General features: G+C 36.7%; 2 protein-coding genes across 2 annotated transcripts in view; both read left to right on the plus strand.

Annotated features, from left to right (window-relative positions):
- NiPp1 (nuclear inhibitor of protein phosphatase 1) overlaps positions 1-25,658 on the plus strand; it is a 419,486-nt gene that overhangs the window by 251,176 nt on the left and 142,652 nt on the right. The gene's annotated exons all lie outside the window — the stretch shown is intronic.
- Positions 18,834-21,998, plus strand: LOC145980230 (uncharacterized). The gene is made up of 3 exons (XM_083113247.1): positions 18,834-19,014; positions 19,641-19,776; positions 21,593-21,998. The coding sequence occupies exons 1-3, from the start codon at positions 18,834-18,836 to the stop codon at positions 21,996-21,998; spliced, it is 723 nt and encodes a 240-aa protein (XP_082969373.1).

Raw genomic sequence — 25,658 nt, forward strand, 5'->3', positions numbered from 1 at the left:
ATAGACAATTACGTAAATTGTTGCGGATCGTCTGTTTACACTACAATCTACACCTTCTTTTATAAAATATGTGTATTACGTCTGGAACTTGTATACATTAATATATTTTTAAAACTCTCTACATGGAAAAGTTTTTGAATCTTCATTTTTTACCTTGAAAACATTAGTTCTGCATAACATTAGAAGAAGTATCCAAAATAAAATTGCATTGGGAATCCACACACACACACACACACACACACACACACACGTACATAGGAAAATATGAAATGTGTAATTCCTAACTTATAAACCTATTATCTAGAAATACAATAATTTTACCTACTGACATCAAATATTTAAACACTTTCTTGAAAATGTCTGGTTTCTTTGAAATGTATCATGGCCATTTCTTTCAGGGATTATTATTACAAGAAAGCAGTAACGTACCTTAGCTTTAATACTAAAAACAAATTAATGCAGCTACAGTAATCTTCATTATAATCACTGATGCATTACAGAAGGAAAAGGAAAGGAAAACGCTAATATGATCTCAAATATGTATTTCAATTAAAAAATTGCTAAACTGAAATCGTAATTTTATATTAAGACTAAATAATCAATTATATTTAACACCCTTACTAAGTACAATGACTTGTTTTATCGAAAGTAATCCGTGAATATATCATTACTGGCAAATCACTCTTATCGTTTCAACTATTTCTCATCTTTCTGTACATTTTCAGAAACTTATTTCCACCTTCACTATGAAAAAAATGTGCACGTAATTAATTTTACTCAACCTAGATAACACATGTATTTTAAAGACTGTAAACACACATTCTCAAGTCTATTCTAATCGTTGATTTTACTGGAACTACTTTTCCAGCCATATCATCTGCTTTCTGCCACCGTCCATCTCGCCTACGGCAGAATGCTACGTAATGGGAACTTTTCTCTTGAATTACACCTCGTAGAGTATACCTAGAAACGAATGATCAAATGATACAGGTTCTTTTCCTAGATGACAAGTGTAAAATTTATATAAAGACTTTCCACCACAAATTATTGTATCACAATACTTTACAGTAATTAAATTCTTGGGTGTGCTTCATGCATTCCTTTTCAAGAATAATTCTAAAAGTTAAAGCAAGGGAAATGTATTCATTATTTAGATATACAGAGAGAAATAACTTAAAAATTTCGTAAACATAAGATGAGTGGGAAAATGTATCTCGTTTGGTTATAGGGCCTATTGAAGAAGAGTAATAAGCTACGGTTACACAAAATTAAAGACAAAGATAGCTTAATCAGCTGTACTTACGAAAGAGGAGTCTGTCTTAGGCACGCTTTAGACAGAAGTATTTCCATTTAACATTTTTGCCAGCTGAAATGCTTCCAAAAATCTTGTACAGTCTTTTTTATATCAGACAGCACTTTAGTCCTCAATGAAGAATTTCACGTAACATTCCGGTTAAAATTGTTGAATATGATGATGCGAAGCGTGCAGAGAACGTTGGATAATTTATGCAGCACGCAATACATAGGAGTTACTCGGTTTTCATTTCATGAGTAATAAATTTAAAGAGGAGGAGATGTAATTTAAAAGAGGAAATAGTTATTTAATTGAAGAGATATCGTGTAAACATTAAACAAACTGAAACTCTACAACTAGTTTATTCTTCCAAACGTGTACTGTATGTGCTACAAAGTGCGTATGTCTTTAAGTAGCACTACGTGAAGTGATACATTGTTAACATTTCACTCTGCCACCATTACATCTGCACTCGTGACCTATAGCTGTCTTGTGATTGGTTATGCCACGCGATATCCTAATGAAATTAGGACCCATTCTATGTGTGAAATATAAAATGACATCAAAAAGATTTCTTCCCTTCAAATTGCAGAATTAGATCATACTAAAAATGTTAAGAAAAATGCGAAGTAAAATGCTTTCGTCTAAAGCGAGCCTAACTCTCCAATCCTAGGTTGAACCTTCATTCTGCAGATTTTTATATAAATTACCAATACAACAGAATAATATTATTATAAAACATGGAAATGAAAGAAACCAACTTACTGGCCTCCTAAAATGTACCATCAGAGAAAAAATGTATAATGTAATTTGCAAGTAATAAAGTTTTATGAATGTAAAAGTAACTACATAAAAATAAAAAAATAACAATCTAATGCGTTTAAAATGCCAAAGAAAACTATAAATTGGTGATTTTTTTAAAAAAATAATTTCGTCTACCTAATGTTCCAAATAGAGAGATATGCTAATTCACTGATTTCATTCACAATGAAAATAATGTCCATTTACAGTACTTGTTATATCAAAGATCTCTAAAACTATAGTGCCTCCCGGATAGCGCAGTGATAGCGTATTAGCCTTGTAATCAAGGGGTCCTGTGGTTCGGCACATAGTGGTTCGGATCACACTTTAAACAGTCACATTGTTTAAAAAGACAAGTTACCGTTTTAGAGATATTGCGCCAATACAAACTAAAAAGCGATACAATATTGGCAAGTTTCCTAAGCTGCTGCTGTTTATTTTTTAAAAAAAATAGAGAACAAAATATATTAACGTACGTGGCAATGTTTTTTCTTATATCCAAAATTATTAACATATTAGTTACATTCCCCCCATATAAGTAATGTATTAAACAAATTCATTTCAACTTTAACAAGTTCTTTTATCTGCATCACTAACACAACGGATCGAAAAGTAGTTAGTTATCACTATGGTTAGTTTTTCAAAATATTGGCGCAATATATAGTTTAACCTATACTATTTGGTTAGATTTTCTTCCCTTTTCATTATATAAATATGTTTTATATAACCTACCTTTTCCCATTTATCATTAGAATAAGTGGAATTGTCCTGAGTGAAACGGCAATAGGACGATCAATAGCTGGACTGCCCTTTGATCCAACCCCTTTGCTCCTACCGATATCTAGCAAAAGCACAGACGGCAACTTTGTAAGTTCCAGCGATGCCCTTCCACTACACACCACGGATCTGAATACATTCAAGGGCATCAATAGATGGAAAGGAAAAAAAGAGACATATCCGTCAATTACTCTCTCACTTAATGATGCTTCACAATTACATTGCAAAATTAAATCGGCAAAAACGTCTTGTAATTCCTCGATCTTAGCAAATCAATACTAAATCCAACTAATGGGTTAAATCCCATCATTAAAACTTAATAGGGAAGCTAAAGTCAATTGTAATGAAGTTCCGAAGTGTTCCGAAGTACGAAATTGTGTACTATATTTTTTTAAGTCCGTAACATATCATTGTCACTTTTCGTATGTGTATAAAGACAGACATAGAAGATATGCTGAAAAGTGTATACAAATACGCATACTGCGAACTCATCCGCTGATTGATAAGCAGTATTTGAAATTCATAAAATCTCCCCGAAAACTTACCCCACATATGAGACACACAACTCTAGATTTTTCTTTTGAGTTTGTGTCAAGACACAGGAATTTTAAATTCTTGCAATTAAGTATAGAAACTGCATGCTTATTAAATGCTCTACAAAGAACGGAACACACACAAAACAATATATCTCTTTTAGAATGAAATGTATGACTTTATAAAACGGAACAAATAGTAGCTTTTTAATCATATGGACCGGGACACGCCTCTAAAAAGGGGACTGTCCCGGTCAAAACGGAGCGCATGGTTACCCTAAAAAAGAGGCCTTATTTTAATGACTGTATTTGCATATATTTTTACGTCGCTTTCTCCCCTTCCAGGTTAACCGCAACGACAAGAATGAATAGTGTTTATATGAAACAGAAGAAGAGTCACAAGCCAAAGATTCTTTTTTTTTTTTTTTTTTTTGTAACTGCAACACCTAAAAAAGTCTTGCAACGTTTCAAAAACTTCTTTCTTTGCATCCCTGAGCCTACAGAGAAATTCAAATAAAACAAAATTACGAAATGTCACAAGACATTTTAAAGCGTTTTAATGATACATGAGTATAATTTTGGAGTTATATAATGTCGGAATGTGATATGATGAGTTTGTATGACCCAATAACTAGCCTTTATTACTTTAAAATCTAATTTTATAAATATCGGTATCGGCATCGACATCGGTATCGGTGGGTATCGGTGAGAGTATTGGCATCAGTATCGGTTCAAAGTGGTATCGGCTCAGCCATAGTATTAACGGTAGTCTAGGTCTCGGTACATCCACTAATACTCGTACATTCTTGTGGTCACGATTAGCCACGAATGAATGCAAAGCGACGTAAAATTACGAAGTACAGCAATTAATACTGCAACAAGTTTTTTAGAAAGAGCTACTGGAAAAGTTATATTCTCAGAGAAGAGTAAAATAATTGAAAAAGGAAATACACTGTTATCTTGTGTTACGATATATGCCTACATTGCGACAAGATGCACAGTCGAAAATGTAAAAAAGTGAGAATATAAATTCAAGTAAATTTTACATTAGAACCAAGTATGTTCGGATGAACCGCTTCGAAAGTTCTAGTGGTGCTCAGCAAGATTAAAAATCCGAGGCCTCCACGACAGCACAGTTGCAAACGCTGTCGCCTCGTAATCAAGGGTTATCAGCTTCCCGGTATCACTCTGAGCACAAACAGATCTTAAAATCAACTTGTGGAAACAAACAAAGAGGAAAGACATAGCAGTTTATGCAGTGGAATTATTAGCAGGCAACTTGCAAGCAAAACCTCACGTTGCGTAAAAGCAAGATGTAAAATTTCCCTGTTAACATTCATTCATCCCAATAATGCAAGGTTCGTGTTCTAAACTGAAAAGAAGAAAACTTCCTTTTATTTAATTATTCTTAATGCAAAAGCACTATGCGTGTTCTAGTTTGAAGTTGGTTCGTTTAAAATATCATTTCTGAAACACAGAAATAAAATCGATTCATATTTTAAAGTAGACACTTCTCTAACTAGTACATAACCTTCTTAAATTAAATACCAATGCCATTAAAATCTGTCTTACCTTCTAGATATAGATTCATCAAATATTGCAAACGAAGGCATATCGTGTACTACATTCATTCCTCCTGGAAATAGAGAGGAGCACATATCAATTTCTCTCGTTCTAAGACTAGCAATTACTTTAATTTCCAAATCTCTCACGTCATCATCGGTATCGCATTCTATGGTTAGAAGCGTTCTTCTTGCATTTTCCTCTTTTCCTGGGCAATTTGGATTTGTGCATTGGCGTGTCCATTCAGTCACGAAGTTGGTAACTTTGAGCGACATGTAATTGAGTGTCATAAAACCTGAAATAAGATTTATATTAGGCTATGAGGAAGCAAAATTAAAATACAAGAAGATAGGACATTATTTTCATTTACAATATTACTACAACTTCATAATGGAGCAAGCAAGTGATCGAAAAACAAAATTCATAGTCGGATTTGTGGGACTGCTGTGTGTTTCCCCTTGGGAGTCCGCCTTGCCCCTACATTACGAGACACGATAATTCCTAATGGATTGCAAATACATTCCTCATCTATTAATTGCTAAGTTATTCAACACCAAGTTTACGAGAAATGCTTCTTTCAGTTTATACCTTATCTATTAATAAAATTTGTAGCGTCTAAATAAAGACAGTGAAATCTGAACACACAGAATTCTTCTATTCGGGTCTCTAGTTTTAAATCTGGATTATTATAATGATTGACATTGTATCTCAAATATTACAAAATTTCTATTTAATAAGCGATATATTATCTTGAAACTGAACTTTTTGCTTTCATAGTCAAACATGTCTAATATGCGGTGTACGCATTTTCTATTCGAAAAATATTACCTATCAACATTTATAATTTGAAATGCAAGACAGAAAAAGTAAGGAAAGTATTACTTACAGTCATAAACAAGAAGTGTAGGAACCACATGAGATAATTTCCCTAGATTTCTGAAGATTGTGTGGATCATAGCAGCCCTTTGCTTGTACACTGTGATTACATTTTGATCCTCGCAAAAATTCGTAACCATGCACACGAATGGGTCATCCAACTGCCAGTCTTCACATTCCTGTACATGTACGCTATCCAAGAAAGCACAACAAATCACCGTGAATAAAGAATCGAATGAGCATGTGTTTTTCACACAGATACTACTCATTTTGGGAAACCGTACGGGCTTCAAGAAATTCCCGTTTCTTATGATTTTAATATGAACTCCTGGGTTGATCCATTCAGTATTGGGATCAAAGTATGTCCTTTTTGAGTTGTTCGCAGAAGATACCTCTCCACGCCAATCTTCAACAGCCTGCAAGTCTCCGTGAATGCTTCTGACCAATGGCTGAGAACATCTGCAACACTGATTTTGTGAAGCCACCCCTGTCACAATGTGATTCTTACAACTATGTGAGTTCACTCTACCTTTACAAATGCTACATGTTTGGAACTCCTCCGCCTTTTCGTAACAAGCCGGGCTCAACATATTTTTATCGGTAACACTATCCTCTACCGTACAATAATTTCATTTTTTTTCTGCCTCATGATATTTGCTTCAACGGCAAGTGCCTGGAAGTTTTTATTTAGCTGGGAATTTAGGCTTTCGAAAACCTCTTCTTGGTTTCCGTTGTTTGAGAAGTCTGTTGGCCTGTTTACTTCTTCAGAAATCTCTATGCTGCCATTCACATGTTTCATTTGTTCCTTGAATGGGTTTTCATTTGCAGAACAGTTGAAGCATACTACCATCTGGCCATATCCCTCCTCATTCTCATCACCAACACCACAAAACACATGAGCCACTTCCTTACAACCGCTACATCTGTGAGCTCCTCCTGCTGGTAGATGGCAGACTACACACATACCTTGGGCTTCATCTCTATTTTCCTCAGAAACAGACGACAAACATCTGAATTGATCCAAACTTGTTTCATTTGTTCTCTTGTGACTAACATCATGATCTCTACCTTCACATTCGCTTTCTTCCACCATATGCAGGGTATTAACTTCATGCTGTTTCTTATGCTCCCGTGTATTAGAAATGCTGTGGACACGTTCAACTTCATTTTGATCCTCAGCAGCTTTCAATTTAAGCAAGCCATCCTGGTTAGTGTGGAATCTTTGTAAAAATATATCCGGAGTTGTTGGTAGTCGGCTATCCGCGAATAACTGACACTTTACAAATTTGTGGTGGGATTCGACTTCGCTGTTAGATATGCGAAAAACCGAACTGTTGTAATATTGTGCCATAACTGCTGTAGCCATTGGCAACTTGCTGAAAATAATATTATTCAGTGCTGATGGCAGGTCAGGTTGAAAATATGGATTTGGTGCTTCATTCTCGTCAATATTAAAATTAAGTGGCAGATGCCCATATTTTTCAATGATCGCAGAGCCCAAAACAGAAAATTTATTTTCAGACACACAAGCATCATTGTCCGTTAAAGCGCATGAATCTCCAATTTCACAATCATCTACTAATGATGTGTTCTCAAATTCATCATCTGCTATGATAGTTTTAAGTTCTTCTGTCGCTTTCTTGCACTCGTTTGTTTCACATTCACATTGTGAAACTACAGAAATTAACGTGAAAATGTGAATTGCATTCTCCAAATTAGTAGTTGTGATTAACTGGCAAGCTGCATGCATGAAAAATTTCTTCACCAGGCGATTTGCAGATACCAAGAAGGGTAACTTGCTCACAAGTTTCACAATGTGAACACAGTCCAGTCTCAACCATACCTTTGGCAGGCCCATGTTACCTTCACTTCTTAAGCAGTCATAACAAATATTTTGTAATGCTTTAGTGATATTCCATTGAAAGATATAGAGCATCCTTGCATCATTACTAAAGAGTTATCGGTGACAACAGTATGGGGTAGTTTATCAAGATCCCTTATCCAACTCATTAGCCAAAATGTGAAACCAGGAGTATGATGGCGAGCACTTAACATCTGCACAACAGGAATGCCACTAGTTGTCCCGACATAGTAAAACACTGGTGAAGTTGACCCGTCTGTGCCTGATGCAGGCGAAACAGTCCTTCCCGTGGCATCTATATGTAAACTCGAATGCTTTTCACTGAATAGCTTTCTACAAATATCCAGTTGAGCACTACTCCAAAAATGCACAAAAAACTTATCTTGTCCAACATCATGAATGTAATTAGGAATTTCCTTTTTCACCTCAAGCACACCTTGAAAGTAGTTTGAACTTAATCTTTCACTTTTTCTCTTCTCGTAAAAAGCCTGGCGTATGGTACTTCCTTTTGGTAACGTTGGCGGTTCCTTGTCGCCTAGTTTCATAACTTTTGAGGCCAACTGATTCCTTACAACAGTCGAGCTAGTCCTTCCAGTGTCTAAACTTTGTATCCATTTTCTCTTAACACCAGACAGTACTCTTTTTTTAAAATGTTGTCTATTCGTTCCACCAGTTAAAACAACGTCAATTTGGACATCACCATTTCTAACATTAGGTTCTTTGGGTATTATACCAGTTAGGATGGTGTCACATTCAGAACAATTTCCAACAAGTTTGCAAAAATATTGTGCGTTTTCAGTTACTCTCACTTTGCTTCGCTTGAAGGAAAATGCGCAAGGTAATGAAAGCTGATTAGAAATTGCTTCTGCCAGTGCGTGAGTCCATGCGAATGTTTTTAGTGAATACCTTTCTTCTTTCCCCCATTTGTGGCATTCCGGTTCGATTTCTAACCATTTCTCATATGGTATTGTGACACATCGTGAGTTTGTCAGAGATGATATGCTGTGGGCTGTTACATCTGATTGGGCATCACAGTCTTCACCTTCAATTACCTGAAATGAGCATGTAAATAACATTTTCAAAGATTAACTACAATAATTTTCTCTTAATTGAAAATAGTTTATTAAAGAAAGGTTATGTCGCATCATTATATCATCTGTGACACATCTATTACTGCGCCAAATTCAGGGGTGCCCATCCCCCCCAAGGCCAATGGCGCAATCCCCCCCAAATCTCGTCATGCGTCCCCCCCAAATCATGTGGTAATTCACTATTTAATGAAGTATTTAATTACGATAGCGTGCCTACTGAAAGTAACATTTTTCTAAGCTTTATTGAACACGATACTTGATCTGCTCGTCCTCCTTAAACAGAGGTTTCCATCCCCCAGGTAAACCGTGGATGCATTACAATAGCCTGTTAAACTGTCCATATTTGTTAATGGTTCAAATTTTCGAAATAACGGAAAGCTAGCAATCTCAAGTGTCATAATTATATAAATATGTATTTAAACAGTGCTTGGAGAACAAGATTTCAATAACCCACAATTTATGGATTTAACACAAAATCTTGCACAACTTAAGATCGAAAATTACCGAACCGTAGCTAGAAATTCCTAAGGCCGGGACGAGAATATAATATGGTGCCTCCTTCAAAGAACTCACCCCCTCTGCTTGGGGTAATTACATTTTTTTAGTAATCTATAGCAATAATTACATAGATTTCATCTTAAGTGGAAATTCCACTTGGTATAGCAAAATTACCCTGCAACAATAAGTTAGAAATGCGAATTTGACACTATTTATTTTCCTGTTTTATCGAGTAATGTGCAAGACGTTACTATGAAGTATACAGTTAGTACAGTTATTGCATCACAGCCTTTAGGGAATCAATAATAGAATAATATTGCTAATAGAACCATATCATTAAACTGACTCACCTGCTTTAAATAAGCAGTATACCGACACTAAACATAATATTTTAAGAAATTATATTATTAATTAATATCGAGAATATTGTTTATCTCTTGTAATGCATCTACAGTATAATTCTTCACAATCGTCGCATGAAAATGCCAGAATGAAAATGCCAGACACACATTTTTGTGACGCAAGCGAGCGAAGCGAGGAAGAAAATTTTTATATACATTTCTTTGCAGGCTTGCAAGAATATTAATTTAATGGGACTTCAGTACTTTCATAGGATTCCTAGATATTTGCTATTTTCCAGCTTCTCTTTTCACACGTTCGGCGCCGAAACGTGCGAATACCATATCGCTAAATATAGTTCCCAAATATAATGTTCGAACCCTAAAGTAATCCCTTGATAATCTAAGATTTTACACTTTATTAAGAGCTCTACCTAGTCTTACCATAAATACTGTCCCAAAGTTGTAAGTAAATAGACACAAAATGGTGAGAGATATTGTAATATCAGAATAACATGAGGTGCATGGATGCATTATGAACCAAAATCACAAATAATTATTCGAAATGGCCACCTTTAGCACTGACATACTTCTGAAGTCTTCGTGGCCACTCATCAATGGAATTACGCAACACATGAAGTGTAAACTCCGCAGCTGCCTTCTGAAGAGACCGCTTTAAATTGTCAATATTGGGATGTCTCTTCTTGCAAGCCATCTCCTGAAGCTTGGACCACAATTTGTAGTCCAAAGGGTATAGGTCCGGACTTGCAGAAGGCCAATCTGACATGGAAACGAAGTCTGGAACATTTGCTATGAGGGCACGCTCCATTTCTGTGAAAAAGGGGTAAAAACATCAGCCAAAGTGTACCAGCAGACAGTGCTTGAGAAACTATGCAAGAATCTTACCGACACCATCTTCCATTGAGAGAACTGGAGCTTCCAGCAGGACTCAGCCCCAGCACACAAAGCACGCACCACCCAGCAGTGGTTGGAGGCAAATGTTCCTGACTTCATTTCCATGTCAGATTGGCCCACTGCCAGTCCAGACTTAAACCCTTTGGACTACAAATTGTGGTCCAAGCTTCAGGAGATGGCTTGCAAGAAGAGACATCCCAATATTGACAATTTAAAGCGGTCTCTTCAGAAGGCAGCTGCGGAGTTTACACTTCATGTGTTGCGTAATTCCATTGATGAGTGGCCACGAAGACTTCAGAAGTATGTCAGTGCTAAAGGTGGCCATTTCGAATAATTATTTGTGATTTTGGTTCATAATGCATCCATGCACCTCATGTTATTCTGATATTACAATATCTCTCACCATTTTGTGTCTATTTACTTACAACTTTGGGACAGTATTTATGGTAAGACTAGGTATATCTCCTAGCATCAAATTTAATATTCAATCCTTCAACCTAGATATTACTCCCTCCAAAAGAAAAAAAATCTCCAAACCACATTTTCCGCTACAATCTCAGACGTAATATTAATACACAAGAGTTGGATCTCCCCCAAATTTAATGGTCACCCCCCTAACTAAAATTCCCACGATAATCTAAGATTTAACAATGATATTAAATATTCGGATATTGCCACCCTCCCCCCAAACGTTTAATTCTCAATCCCCCACCAGAATCCACGTGTCGATTTAAGACCCAATGTGTGAGAGTCGGATATCCCCACTTCCTTAATAATATTTTTACCCGTTACAATTTCCTTGGCAGTCTAGAATTTGCTGTTTATGTAACGGCAATGGATAGTTAATAACGTAATTGAACTTGTGTCAAATGCTGTACTGTTTCACACCAGATTTCCATCACAGAAAATTGTCCCCCCCCCCCCAAAAAAATAAGTTCCTTGGACATAACGTGAGTTCACAAACCCACTTGTGGGCATCATCCCTACCTTTAAATACTTCATTTTCTGCATATAATGGATTAGATATGGTGTACTTAAGGTGAAAACGTCTTTACATTTATTTTAGAAATAATATATAAATTTTAAATTTTATATTAGATAAAATAAAAAATCCCCCCCAAAAATTTCGATGGCGCAATCTGCGCCACAATCCCCCCCTGTGGGCACCCCTGGCCAAATTGAATCTCTTAGCCAGTTACTTCAGGCAAAAATTGGTCAATTATTGCAGAAAATAACGTGAAGCTGGAAATTAGTGGAGAGTTACTTTAGACTTCCTTAATGACATAATGTTGTGTCCCCGTCGACCCAAAATGAAAGCAAACTGCATTCGCTATCTGATGCATTGAAACTTGGAACCAACAGCAATGTAAAGCAAAATCTTATGACAACGTAACCGTTTTACACGTACAACCCTCCCAAATTATGGCTAATTGCACTACAAGTCGGGTTTCAAATAGACGCATTTTGAGTTACACGTTTCTATCTAGTCCATAGTTTACTTAACATTTTACCTTTCATTCAACAAATTAATTTTCCTTAGAAACTTTTTCCAATTACAGCACTCTCCCAAAAAAATTTAAATTGGTACAATATACACTCAAACCGTACGTTCAAGTTGTACTTGAAATAATATGACCACCCCAAGTTGCTGCTTTTATAAGCATCCATACTATCTAATAGCTAAACACAAAAAGTTTATTTTGTTTAGAAAGAACATAATTGAACTCACTGTAACTATTCTACTCCGTTGTATTTCTAATTATTTCACTTGACCTGTGCTCTTGGAAATCTCAATTCGATGAAAATTGTTTAAAATGTGTGTGAAACTGTGGAATAAGATTAAGTTTAGTTTTAAAAAAAATCATGCTACAGGCTAATTCCTTACTTTTCTAAGGAAGTAGTCGGTTTGAAGATACGATAATAATCTGCTTCAGAAGAATATACTACTGACCTTTCCTCTTGAATTTTTCATGTAGTTTTTTTCAAGAACCAAATACTTTCACAGCTCTCACAATATGAATTGCTGAAATTTTACAATCTATAAAATTATATAAATTATAACTTTTAACATTCCATCACAATAAGCAGAATTTTGCCCCACTTTATGCACACATAAATGCAATAAATTTCATATAATTTTATCACGTAAAATATTTGCAGATATTTCGATTTCAAATTAAACTGTAAAGCCAGTCCTGATATTCCTATTTTAGCAGAAAACGAATCTAGAAGAAGTTTTGACAAACTTCTTAGTAAATACCAAAACGAGAAGAAGCACAAACAAGGATGAGAAGGACCTCTGCCACTAAAATGTCATTCTCACTTCCACGTAGTATATAGCTATATACGATTACATCACCACGGGCGCCTAAACCGGGAGAGCTAGGTGGGTCCGGGCCCCTTCAGTTCTCGTTTGACCCCCTCTTATAGTGGGTCAATATATAAATTTCAACATATTACATAACTTTTACACACAGAAACTTCGCATACAACAGGTGTTGGAAATTACGCAGAATTCTGCTCTGAAATGGGCAGAATCAATAATATCACTCAGTTTGAGTACCATCCTTGTGCTCGTGCGTTTACTGTTTCAGTATTTCCTTTTTCAAACCGATAATGAATTAAGGGCAACGCATGGTATATTATGAATGAACATGTGCGAGGATCGGGGGAGCGAGCGGGGTCAGTTGCCTTCCTACTTTTCAGCACTTTTACCCCTGCACTATGCTAATCCTTGACTACAAATAGAAATATACTGATATACTGTCTTTGCCCCCCGGCACCTGGCCAACTCGGTTTTGGAACCCAATCACCGCCACTGTTTGCGAGAGTAGAGGAAGAAGCATGGGATTACTGTAGGCTTCATTTCAAAATAGGCACCTTTGTTTTCTTTCGGAAAAGTCAAGTAGGAGTTGAAAATATTCTGTATTCAATATGCGACTGTTTTATACAGTGCGTTCAATTTAAAACTCCCCTCCTCCCTCGCCCCTTCCTTCTTTGCACCCCCTCACTCGCCGCTATAAGTATACGTACATACAAGACTGATACAACAACGATCGATTAGAGGCAAATGGCAAACAATTAAAAATGTACCTCAGGCCGGCTTTTAAAAAAATTAACGCACGTTATAATCACGATTTGTATATAATTTTTACATGTACCTGTAAACATGTGTGTGCTACTTCATACTGCATTGATGTGCCTGAAAGTTGCAGTGTTACATGTCTATACCAATACCAATGCTTAACCAACGTTCAAAACAATACGTGTATGTGTGGCATCCCCATTTAGTAGAGCCAAATCCTTATTTCTGATTACAAAAATGTGGATATTTGTTTTATAAAGATTGGATTTGTGTAGAGAAAAATTAATTAAGTTACTTCTAAATGACAAATGTATATTTAAAAATCATGTAGCAATTTAAACTAAGAGCCTACTGTTATTTTGATATCAACCTACAATATACGTACCCGTTCTTTGCATTAAGACATTGAAAAAACAAAGCTAATATTTATCGTCGTTAAAACCGTAAATATGCAACACGGTTATGTTTTTATTGGCTGAAGGTGGAAAGTAGTGAGGCGGGGGGCGACAGGGTGGGTAGTTGGGGTACCAGAAATCGACCTCGGCTGGATGAAAATTTTATCTTGGATCATGTAAATGTAAATATGTAAATATGTGTGAAGATATTAAATGCCTAATAAGGATTTTAGGAATAAGTATTTTAAATCGAATATGATAATCAAATTCTCAGTCAAAAGTTACATGTAAAGTATTAACTTAACCCTCAGCGCGCCAGCCCTATGGGGGTCTTGGCTTACCTACCGACTGCTGGTCTCCCTCCCACACTGTTCCTTCACCACCTGTTGCAGCTTGGAGATCTTAGACCAGTGTTGGGGTGAGGGTGGTCAGCCCGACGAACCCCCAGCCGTTATTGTAGGTCTTCTTGAACGGGTTACCGCTCACTCATTCGGAGCTTCCCAATTTCCTCACGATGGTGGGTTGCCACCGGCTCTATACGTAGGCCGAATAAACTCCGACCAGAGCCGGATTCGAACCTACGCCGTCGCGCAGGGAACGAGTAAGACGAGTGAACTCCTTAACCCGCTCGGCTACGGAGGAGGACACATGTAAAGTATTATGTTGTACAATTACATAATCACAGTAGTACAGTGAATTCTTTGTTCAACTAATAAAGTTCGATGTACCCTGAAATATATGTTTTGTTGTCAAAGATAGTTATAGCAATTACAATTTTTCAAAGGTAGGTTAACTCAAGTGTAAAACCCAACTTAAAAAAAAAACTTTTGTCCCCCCCCTCCCACAAACAGAAAGAAATCAGAACTTATGCTTTACTTACCTTTGCCCCCCAAATTTCTGAAGAAATCGGCGCCTATCATCTCCCCTTCGCCTATAAAAATTTTGAGTTGAATTCAATTGGTGGACGTCCGCTTGGAACACACCAATCTGGTTCCCCCGGGGCCTAACCTGTTTCTATCATGACCATTTGTACCCAGCTGAACTCCTTTACATTTTATAGGAGTTAAGAGACTTTTCAGTTATCCTATAAATCAATCAAGTACTTTCGGAGCATTGTAAAGTGCAGCCAATTTCATTATAAATAACTATTTTGTTAAATGTTTTATCAGTCCTTTAAGATTTCTTTGTTCCTATAACCTATGACTATTTTTTTAAAGAGAAAACAAAATACTATAGCTCTCCACAAGCGCTCAAACAGCAACAAAAAAAATATAACACGACCTAATATAAGTCAAAAGGTCGGCACAGGTTTTTTTAGTATTCGCTGGAAAAGTGGTTGCGGAACACCCTGTAAGTTCGAGAAAATACCGAATACATGGCATGTAGGAAAGTGAGCAAAGAACATGCCCGTGGAAACGGGTTGCTAAGGATATGATAAAAGGAAAGGGCATTTTCACTCAAAAGGGACAAGTGAGTGATTTTTTAAAATTTTCTCCGCCTCTTGGAACAATTCCATGGGGGGTTGTAACCTAATACATTAGATGTGGTATGGTACACTTTCGCCATAAATTGATTAACGATATTTTTATGTAAGAATTATATCTATGGTGATTAAAAACTGAACTGAACTGAAATAATATATTTTACATACCCACCGAGTGTTAGTTCGCAACTCTCATGTTACAAACTTTGACTTTTCATCAGGGGCGGCGCCAGAAATTTTCGACCGAGTGGGCAAAAGCTGTATATTGATAGATTAGGGTGGGCAGGTATAAATGTAAGGCCATATATATATATGCATGTAAGACACATATATGTAAGACATATATGCATATGTATCCCCTTCTCTCTTACATTCCCGATTTCCCTTCACTTCTTTTCCCTTTCCTTTTAATTTTCTCTGTTTTACTCCATAATGCCTTCTTATATCTTTCTTTCTCAGCTTGTTACCTCTTTCTCCCTTTCACTTTCTCTCGTTTCATTCTTCAAATGTTTCTCTTAACTGCCATGCACACACACATCGTTATGTGTGTGTGTTTGGTATCTTCCATCTTTCTTTTCTAATCTATTCTCGCATCTTGTTCCACTTCTTTGTCTCGGATGGGCACAATTATTTCAAGGAAGTGTTTGTGTGTGCGCAGCCATACATTCTAATCACATTCTTTCCTACATGTCAATGTAGTGAAAAAAATGTGAATTGGTTGCGTCAAATTGTGTCCTTCAAGTGCAAAAATACAAGGCACATACCTACTCCGCTTTATATATTAGGCGACAGTGATAGGTGAAGGATAAAATTACTTTTGGACACAAGGATACAAAATAAATGTGATTTTGGACACAAGGAATTCATCGAAATTGATCCCCATACCCGGTAATTCATCTCTTTTTCACAGACGACTTGAGTTGTATGGCGTGATCTTTCCGAAAGCGCTCAAATGTCAACCTCTATCCTGCGCAGTTTACCCTGGAAACTTTAATCTTGTAGGCGAACTAGTCTCTGGCGCCTGGAAGCAAAGTCAAAATAATAATTTGTGGGGGTTATATTTTCAGTGTCTGCGTGTATTTGCCACCCCCCCCCCCTCGTCACTGTCATCTAATCACCATTGAACCTCATCGTTGCCATTAGCCAAAATAGCAGAAAAGTGACTTCACATAGAACAAATCAGTCGAATCAGCAACAACTTACTCTTCCGAAAGTGGAGTTTCATTAGTTCATAACCCTTCGAAAGTTGAGGTGGTAGTTTCAATTTCACAGTGTTTCATTGTTGGATCAAGGCAGCTAACTTCGTGAACAATAACAAATATTTGTTTCTGGCAATACACCCTCTTAAATGAACGTATCTCTTATGGTGATAATATAACACGTTCCCTGTGAGTTCTTTCTGTATATTTTTTTCCAATGGTATAACGTTGTCGCCTTAATTAAGAGGTTCTGGCTTATACTTCCCCCTCCCCTGGTGGAAGCACAATGCACACTGGTTCGAACTCCACTTTAAACTGTAGGTTCAGTCCCGATTATCCTATCTGAGCATAAAAGTAGATTTAAAAACAAGCAAACAAAATTTTCTAATGGATACTTCGTGACACCTTTTTTCTTTACTTCATCTGCATCTACAGATTCTGTTGACCTTTTCGGTTGAACCCATTCTCATCGTGATTGATTTGTTCTCTGACGCCCTTAAAAGAAAGCTTTCTTTCCAACCCCTTCTTCTTTTAATTCTACGTAAGTTAATCACAAGAAAAATGCATGATTAGGTAACTGATAAGCAAAATGTATGTGTGGAACTAGGATTTCTAAATAGAATTAGCCACCCATTATCAATTCAATAATTCTGTTGCTTTTTCCAAACTCACATAACTGTTACATCAAAATTAATATACTTCGGTATTGTAGTAGCTATTGTAATTGCTTCTTATTAGTATTAGTAGAACGCATACAATGTTGTTATTTGGTATACCATGTACATATTTGAAAATGACAGGTATGTAAAATACAAATACAAAGAAAGAGACACTTCTGGAATTTCAATGTAGACCTAATTAAAAAGTCGAAATAATTTATTGTGTTGTTGGAGAAAGCAACGCTGAGGTTTTTATTTGTTTATCTAGAGATTATTTTAATCATACAAAGGCCGGGATTTATATATGTGAAGACCCGGATCTTACAACACCAAGACCCCACCCCCAATCCCTTCTACAATTTCAGTTATAACTTTTCGCCAAGCTACATGAGGTAGTTAGTTCTACGTATTTCTACATTTTTCATCACGTCCGAAGTACCTATTTTTTTCATTATGTGGTACTTTTCAAAGCAGGTTTTTCCCAGTGAAGACCCGGACTGGCAGCCCTTAATCTCACCCTAAATCCTGATCTCATCTTGACCATATCCTGCATAATTTTGCGCCTCCTAAGCCCACTAGTTGCTTCTAATCATAGAAGTATTCAATTGGTCACAGTTTTCTTGTTTCAAGATCTCTAGTAATTCCTTTTGCTTTCTAATGACAAAGTTAAATCAGCTTTTTATGGGATGATGATATGTGAACATTTCTAGTATAGATAATATTCATTAGTAAAATATACATGTAATGAAAAACAGAATTTATTGCAAAATTCACATATCTCTAAGTATATATGTACTTAGTGGATTTCATTGGGTGGGCAATCGGGTGGGCACAGGAATTTTTGGGTGGGCGCTTGCCCACCCGTGCCCACCCCTGTCGCCGTCCCTGCTTTTCATTCCATTAAATTCCAAATGATTGAATTTCAATAGGTTGAAGTTTGTACACCCAAAGTGTTTCTGTGTTGTTCTGTCGCAATTGCTTTGTTCGGAACACCTTTTCATCTAAGGAGTGCGGAGAACATGAGTTAAAAAAAAAACATGGCTTCGTGATGAAGGAAAGAAATACCGACAGTCAATAATAGCTCAAGTTTATAAACAAGAGTTCACGCAATGAGGAACAATGTGCTGCGTTTAGCAGTTGAAATGGGAACAATAGTTGAGCATATTGTCATCACCATTTTCATTGTCTTTGTTTTGCGCAATGAGGCTACGGCCAGACGAGCGATATTTACTGCCAGAATTATGCCGTAAATGTAGCTGAAGAAATGCACCCTTAGGTCGTAAATGGGAGTGGCCAGAAGCAGCAGTAATTGTAGCCAGTTTGGCGCGTCTTCAAGGTCGTGTCGCGAAGGAATGCGCCGGGACCCATTTTTTCCGCAGTATTTGCCGCGTGAGCGTGGCCACGCGTAGCGATATTTGTAGCTGCCACATTTACTGCGGTAATTTAACTGTCGAACTGTACAACTATGGATTATATTGACAGTGAACATGTAATAATTGAAGTCCAAAAGTATCCCTGTTTGTTTGACACGAATTGTGAGGACTACAAGAACAGAAACATGAAGATGGATGCGTGGATGAAAGTGACAATGGATGTGGTTGGTGAGAAGTGGGGAGATATGACCTCTGAAGAAAGAAACGACATAGGTAAGTACTTGAAACGAATCAAAATGTATTGAAAATACAAAGTACATAGTTATTATTTTTTACACTATTACGTCAATTAGCAGGTTAGGATTTTTGTTTACTACAAACATTGCAATGAACAAGACGAAATGAAATGATATTGATAGTAAATGAAAACATAGTATAATGTATTACTATGCTCATAAGTGGGTTAAACGAAAGTAAATAATTACAGCCAATGCCAATGGTGTGTTCCATGCAGGGGTGGGGGAGCATAGTATAGAAAAAGTTTTGAACATTTTGAGAACAGCTTTACAAGCAATCGTTTTGCCAGGGAAGTGATCCTTGATCAGAACAAAAATAGGTAGTGAAAGCATCTCTCATCCGAACACCACTTTTATTTCCTCTTGTTCCCTGAGCAGGTATACTCTCTAGTGGACATGAAAGTGTATCCTCAAAGTTGTACCCATCTCTCTTCCTAACAAAATTGTGTAGTACACAGCATGCTTTGATAATACAATCGGCAAACTCCGGACTAACATCAATGGGGCGATGGAACAGCCGCCATTTATTTGCTAATATGCCAAATGCACATTCAACAAATCTTCTTGCTCTGGTAAGTCGATAATTGAATATCTTCTTTTCAGGTGTTAGGTTTTTGTTAGGATATGGCCTCAGCAAACTTGAGCAGAGTGCGAAGGCCTCATCAGCTACAAACACATATGGAATTGGATCACCTGCATGTTCACTTGAAAATGTCTTGGGCTCTGGTAAAGATAATGTGTTAGAATAGATTTGTTCCCCCAAATCTGTAGCCTTTAATACATTTGAATCACTTTCTTTTCCATAAGCTCCAACATTTATGTACGTGAAGCAATACTCAGAATCAGCTACTGCCATTAGTACTATGGAGAAAAACTTCTTGTAATTGAAGAACTCGCTCCCACTGTTCCAGGGTTTAATAACCCTGATGTGTTTGCCGTCAATAGCACCAACACAATGCGGAAAATTAGCTCTGCTTTCGAACTTGTGGCTAATCTGAAGCCAGTCCTCCACAGACGGTTGTTTCATGTATTCAGCATGAAGACCATGCCATATGGCCACACAGGTTTCTCTGACAATGTCAGCAATTGTGGCACGACCAATTAGAAAATCGAAATGCAATGTCCGGAAAGAGCATCCAGAACCCAGGTATCTGAAAAAAAGCAGGAAGTGATCTTAAATATAGAATAATTTAATTGTAAAAACAAATGTGTAAGTACCATCTAGTTGATGTCCTGTGATTTAAACTGAGATGAGTATGTTCGTTGTGTTTACAGAGTTGCTTTCAGTTACAATTATGCATAAATTGTTTTCAGACACTGTCATGTGGTATATTGTAGCTATAACCATCTCAAAGCTAGTGGCGATTTTATTAGGTTAACGCAATATAAAATACATATTCAAACTAAAATCTAAATAGCTTTGTTATTGTACTTTCGCCACATGCCAACTGTAGAAACTAGTGATTTGAGAAGCGTTTTCAAAGACATGACTGATCATTTACAGGTTTAATTGTTTATTTAGTTACGTACACAGGAGACGCCACTAGTTTTGAAATGTTTGTACCTTTAAAGTTACATTTGTGATATAGCATTTTGCTTGTAACAATTGTGTGAACAGAGTTCGAATTTTCCTCATGAATGTTATGATTAATTTAGGTAAGGAGGTTCAAAAACGTTGGAAAAGCTTGAAAAATGCATTTACAAGATCTGTGAAATTACAAGATGGACGTAGTGGCAGTGGGGCGACTACAAGGAAACCTTACGTTTACCACAAACAAATGTGTTTTCTTCTTCCGACTTTGCAATCTAGGCAGTAAGTACTACCTTATTTAATTACTACACTAAACTGTTGTTGGACATAGATTTTGTTTCACATTCCAGTACATTAATATATAAATTTCAAATCAGCAGTTTGCGTTTGTTTCCTTGAAGCATGGGCGTATATATAGTTCACGTAAGGGGGGGAGTTAACTTTTGGTATGATTAGGGTTGCTATATTTCATATGTGAAAATCAGAGACGCAGCTGATCTGAAATTTGTTGGAGAGCGGGGGGATGGGGTGGAGGTTCTGGACCTAACAAAGTTGTATGTATGTACAGTCACGGACACTGCTGGGTTGTAACGATCCTATTGAAGAAGCACTGAAGCAAGCCCTCCATGTCTGACCATCATGCGCCGTGTGACTAGACAACCCAACCAACATTGCAATTTTTCGGCTTGTATGCCAGTCACGAGTATACATCTCTGTAAATTGAGCAGTGATGCTAAAGAAAAATACGAGATGAAGATTGTCGGAAGTAATGTCTCGTGTTCACGACATGGAATAATACTCGGTCCACGTTACGTTCCTTTATTTAATGTTGTTTGGGAACGAACCTGATGGACTGGGTTTATATTTTCACTCCTTGCATTACACTGCATTATCGATGATGGGAATGAGTGATGATATGATGAAATTGATGACTGGACACTTATGCCCCGCCTGTCTCTTGATCTGTTCTTCTGTATTATGCTTTTGTAACATGAATGTTTTTCTTTTCAATATTGTTCTGCAGGACGTCCGGAAACATGGATCAAACTGATGACCAAATTGACCACAGAACAGAGGAAGAACTCTCGCAGACCAATACCAGCAATGCCACCTCTTCGACGGAACACTTTAAAGCTGGAGATTCATTTGAGAGGGAATTGTTGGACGTTCTTGGAAAAAACTGGCCCGACCCACATGAAAATGATCCTGACAAAATGTTTCTATTATCATTGCTACCAACTGTGAAAACACTACATCCTTCAGATAAATTAGAATTTCAGATAAAGGTCATGCAGTTGCTCAAGTCTTACGATGATGCTGCTGAACGCAGGGGTTCATTTCAAGCAGTTTCCCCTACAAATTTGCTTCCCCAAACTTCATGCACATCATCATCATCCAGAACTACCGTTGAATCAGATGTTGAATCATAGTCAGTGTTATCTTTCTTTGATTTGTAGAGAACATTTTATCTTGTTATGTTCTAGTTTTATCAATGTCTGTGTAGTATGTATTACCTTTTTACTTTCAGTAATATTAAACTAAACTTACCGTAATGTAACTGCGAGTTTCTCTTCCACACTTATGCAGTCCCTCATAACTGTACCTTCTCTTTTCAGGCTACCACTCACAGTTGCAAGTAGCAGTTCAAAGGAGCTTGTAGACATTCTATAATATTCAAAAAAACTTATCTGGATAGTCTTTCAGTTTCCTATGAAGAAGCACAAACTTTCCTTTGTACGATCTTTCACTAATAATAGGATGAATCCACCACTGTCTCTTACGCTTTTGCCGACGACGACGAATCAGAAGCAAGCACAGAGCTGCTTTCGACTGGCAATTCATTGTTACATGCCACTATGAATGGAGCAATTTCTTTCAGCAAACTCAAGACACGTTTTGAACACAATGCTTTTCGTAGTAAATGTCGCTCGTCTGGCCGGGGCAGAAATTTTGTTGCTATATTTAACGCAGAGTAGAGCGACATTTACAGCTACCGTGTGACCACCCACTTGCGATAATTGTAGTTGCGACATTTACGGCAGAATTCTGGCAGTAAATATCGCTCGTCTGGCCGTAGCCTGAGAGCTTGAGGACGCCAATCAAGCTGCTCATGCCCTATGCAACAGTAAAACCCTATTCCATGAAACACGTTGGATGGGAAAGAAAAATTGATAAATACAGTCATGTTGTCGACCAACGCTTGTGCGTCCCTTTGTACAAATATACATGCAGCTGCAGAAGCAGTTGCGTAGAAGTGTTTTTGTTCGGTGGGGTTACTTCGTTTGCAAAAAATGCGTATTTACATACAAACTAATATCTTTCAACATGGTCTGTCAAAACTTTTCATGTTTAATACACTTCAAATTTACTGATTAGTGTAGAAGGACCTATGCTAACGCATATCTTCATCTTATGATAGACTATGTCCCATTGCACATTTTTTAAAAATATGTATTAGACTGTACTCCTTGAAAGATCCATCACACTAAGTTGTTAACTGCGGGAGTTAATTAACATAAAATTTACAAGGCTAGAAATGAACCGGAACAGCACAATTTCAAGTCAGTCAAACAAAATCTAACCCTTGATTACACGTAAAATAACAATATGGAATTATATATTTATCTTAAACAAATCGATGTTTTAAATTAGTATTATTAAGACAAAGTAATTAAAAATGTTTTCCCTTTTGTACGATATTAACTGACTACCATTTACGATTTCCTTCTGTTTAAATTTTAAAAAAAAATAAAACACAAAAATTTCAAAAGCCTTGTGTCCAATGTATTTTGCATTATTTCATGCGTGTGTAAATATTTTAAAAATAACTCATTAATTTTAATACAGCACTCCATTTTACTTGTCGCTAATCTCCTAGCTGTAGTCAGGGCCGGACTGGCTCACCAGAACACCTGGCAAAATCCCGGGTAGCCCTCTCAGTGCCTTTCAGAAAACACATTCGGTGCCTTTTTCATTCCAACTGCCTGTCGGCACCCTGTTGAGGAAATTGCCACTTCCCTCTTGACAGTCCTAGGCCGGCCCTGGCAGTAGAAACCATAGACAAAAAGAACCACGCATGTAATCGAAAGTAAAGCGTTCCATTTCGTTAAAATTTACATTTAGAGTCCAACAAATCATTGCATTTGTGGTTGAGTCCACGTTCTTAGAAATTCGCGGTTAAATTTCTAGAAAAGTCAAGGACATATTTAGATAGAGGGACTTGTTAATCCAAAAATTAAATAATCAAAATATTGTTTACTGACGTATAATATACAGTTGAATTATTTCCGCAGAACTTACATATAAGGATTACATTGTTATGATCAGGGTTTGTATTGGCAGTGCTTGTGGAACTTTATACGTATCACTGCTGATTATAATACGCATAAAAATAATTAGCAGGTGTTTACTTTTCTTAAGCTGCACCCAACAACCTTTTCGGTAGTCGAACATTAATTCCATTGATAGGACGACTGGTTTTACTGATCCTAACTAGAACTCAGATAGATACTGTTTTTACCTATTCATGTAATAATAATGAGAGGCCTCCTCGATGGCGTACTGTAATCATAGGCTCACAGATTCGATACCCAGCGTAAGCACATAGTGGTTCGGATCCAACTTTAAACTGTATGTCCAGTCCCCATTAGCCTATCTGTGCATCAAGTGAACTAAAAGCAACAACTAAAATAATAATAATGATTATTATTATTTTATTTTAATAATAGTTTCATTAATAGACATAATATTATTTTCAGTTAATTATAAATAGTTTCCGTAAGTAGAGGGCCAGGGGTGCGGTTGCATTCGCTTTTTGCCCGTTTTTGACTCTGTACTACATAATCATAATGCTAAGTCAAGGCTACCAAGAGAAAGTAAACTGTCCTTGCCCCCCCCCCCCCTTTAGTGTTGTCACCGAATCGCCACTACTGTTTATAACGTTATTATTATTATAATTATTATTATTATTATTATTATTACTATTATTATTATTAATCAGTTGGTTTGGATCTCTCCAGAAATGAAGTTCTAGATACGTGCCCGCAGAGAGTGCAAAACTTTTTCCTCTTGAAAATCGAAATGTGGGTCCAATTTGGAACCCACTTATTTATAGTAGTGGACAATAATTCAGAAGGGTTACAAACATTTTCTTGTGGAACAAAAACCTTCCAAACCATGTGATAGTCAAACAGTATATGATATGCGATGAAGTCTTTTAACTGGTTTAAACCTTCAGAGTAAATAAAATAAATTGTACTTACGTGCAATTCATTCTTCAGGTCCTTCAGTACATTCCGTCTGTCGCAACACACTTGAGTATAAATCCACTTCAAATCCACGTCAACATACAAAGTTTTGTTGAAATCATCAGCAATATTTTGCCAGCACTCATGTTGCGGAGAAGGAACAACAAATTTATCATTCTCCAGAAAGTTACTCGCATGTTTTAAAACAGCCGAAAGAAATTCTACCTTCTGTTGCACGTAGTCACCTCCGAATTTCAACCAATTTGTTGCCTTCTTTCCCATATTCGTCACCACAAAATAACCTCAATATCGATAACAGGAGTTCACTCACTCTATATACAACGCATGATAAAACTTCATTCGGATTACTATACAAACAGGTACAAAAAGTGAGTTTCGATATGGCAAACTACAATATATCATTATAATTAAATGACTCTGAGAGTTAAAAATTGAACACCATTTGCATATCAATCTATACAAAAAAGTAGACTATTTTTCTTTTTTATAAGAACCTAAACTTTTACGTGCTAACTTCAATATCTAAAAAATATATTCTTATTACAGAACACGTAACAATTGAAAAATATCAAATAAAGCAACACTGCCATCTGTTATTCATAACTGATATGAAATTTTATTAACCTGATCACGGTAAATAATATGGTATAAAAATAGCGCAATCATTGGTGGACATGCATCCCACCCAAGAACCTTACACAGAAATCAATTCTAGTGGTGGCAAGGTTGGGGGAAAAAAGAGAGAGAATGCCATGGCGAACCGTGAAATTATTGTGTCGAAAACCGCCTTAACCCCAATCAAATTATTTTGTTAGCCCATTC

The sequence above is a fragment of the Lepisma saccharinum genome, chromosome 27, assembly GCF_977018435.1.
Source record: "Lepisma saccharinum chromosome 27, izLepSacc3.1, whole genome shotgun sequence".
Taxonomy (NCBI): Eukaryota; Metazoa; Arthropoda; class Insecta; order Zygentoma; family Lepismatidae; genus Lepisma; species Lepisma saccharinum.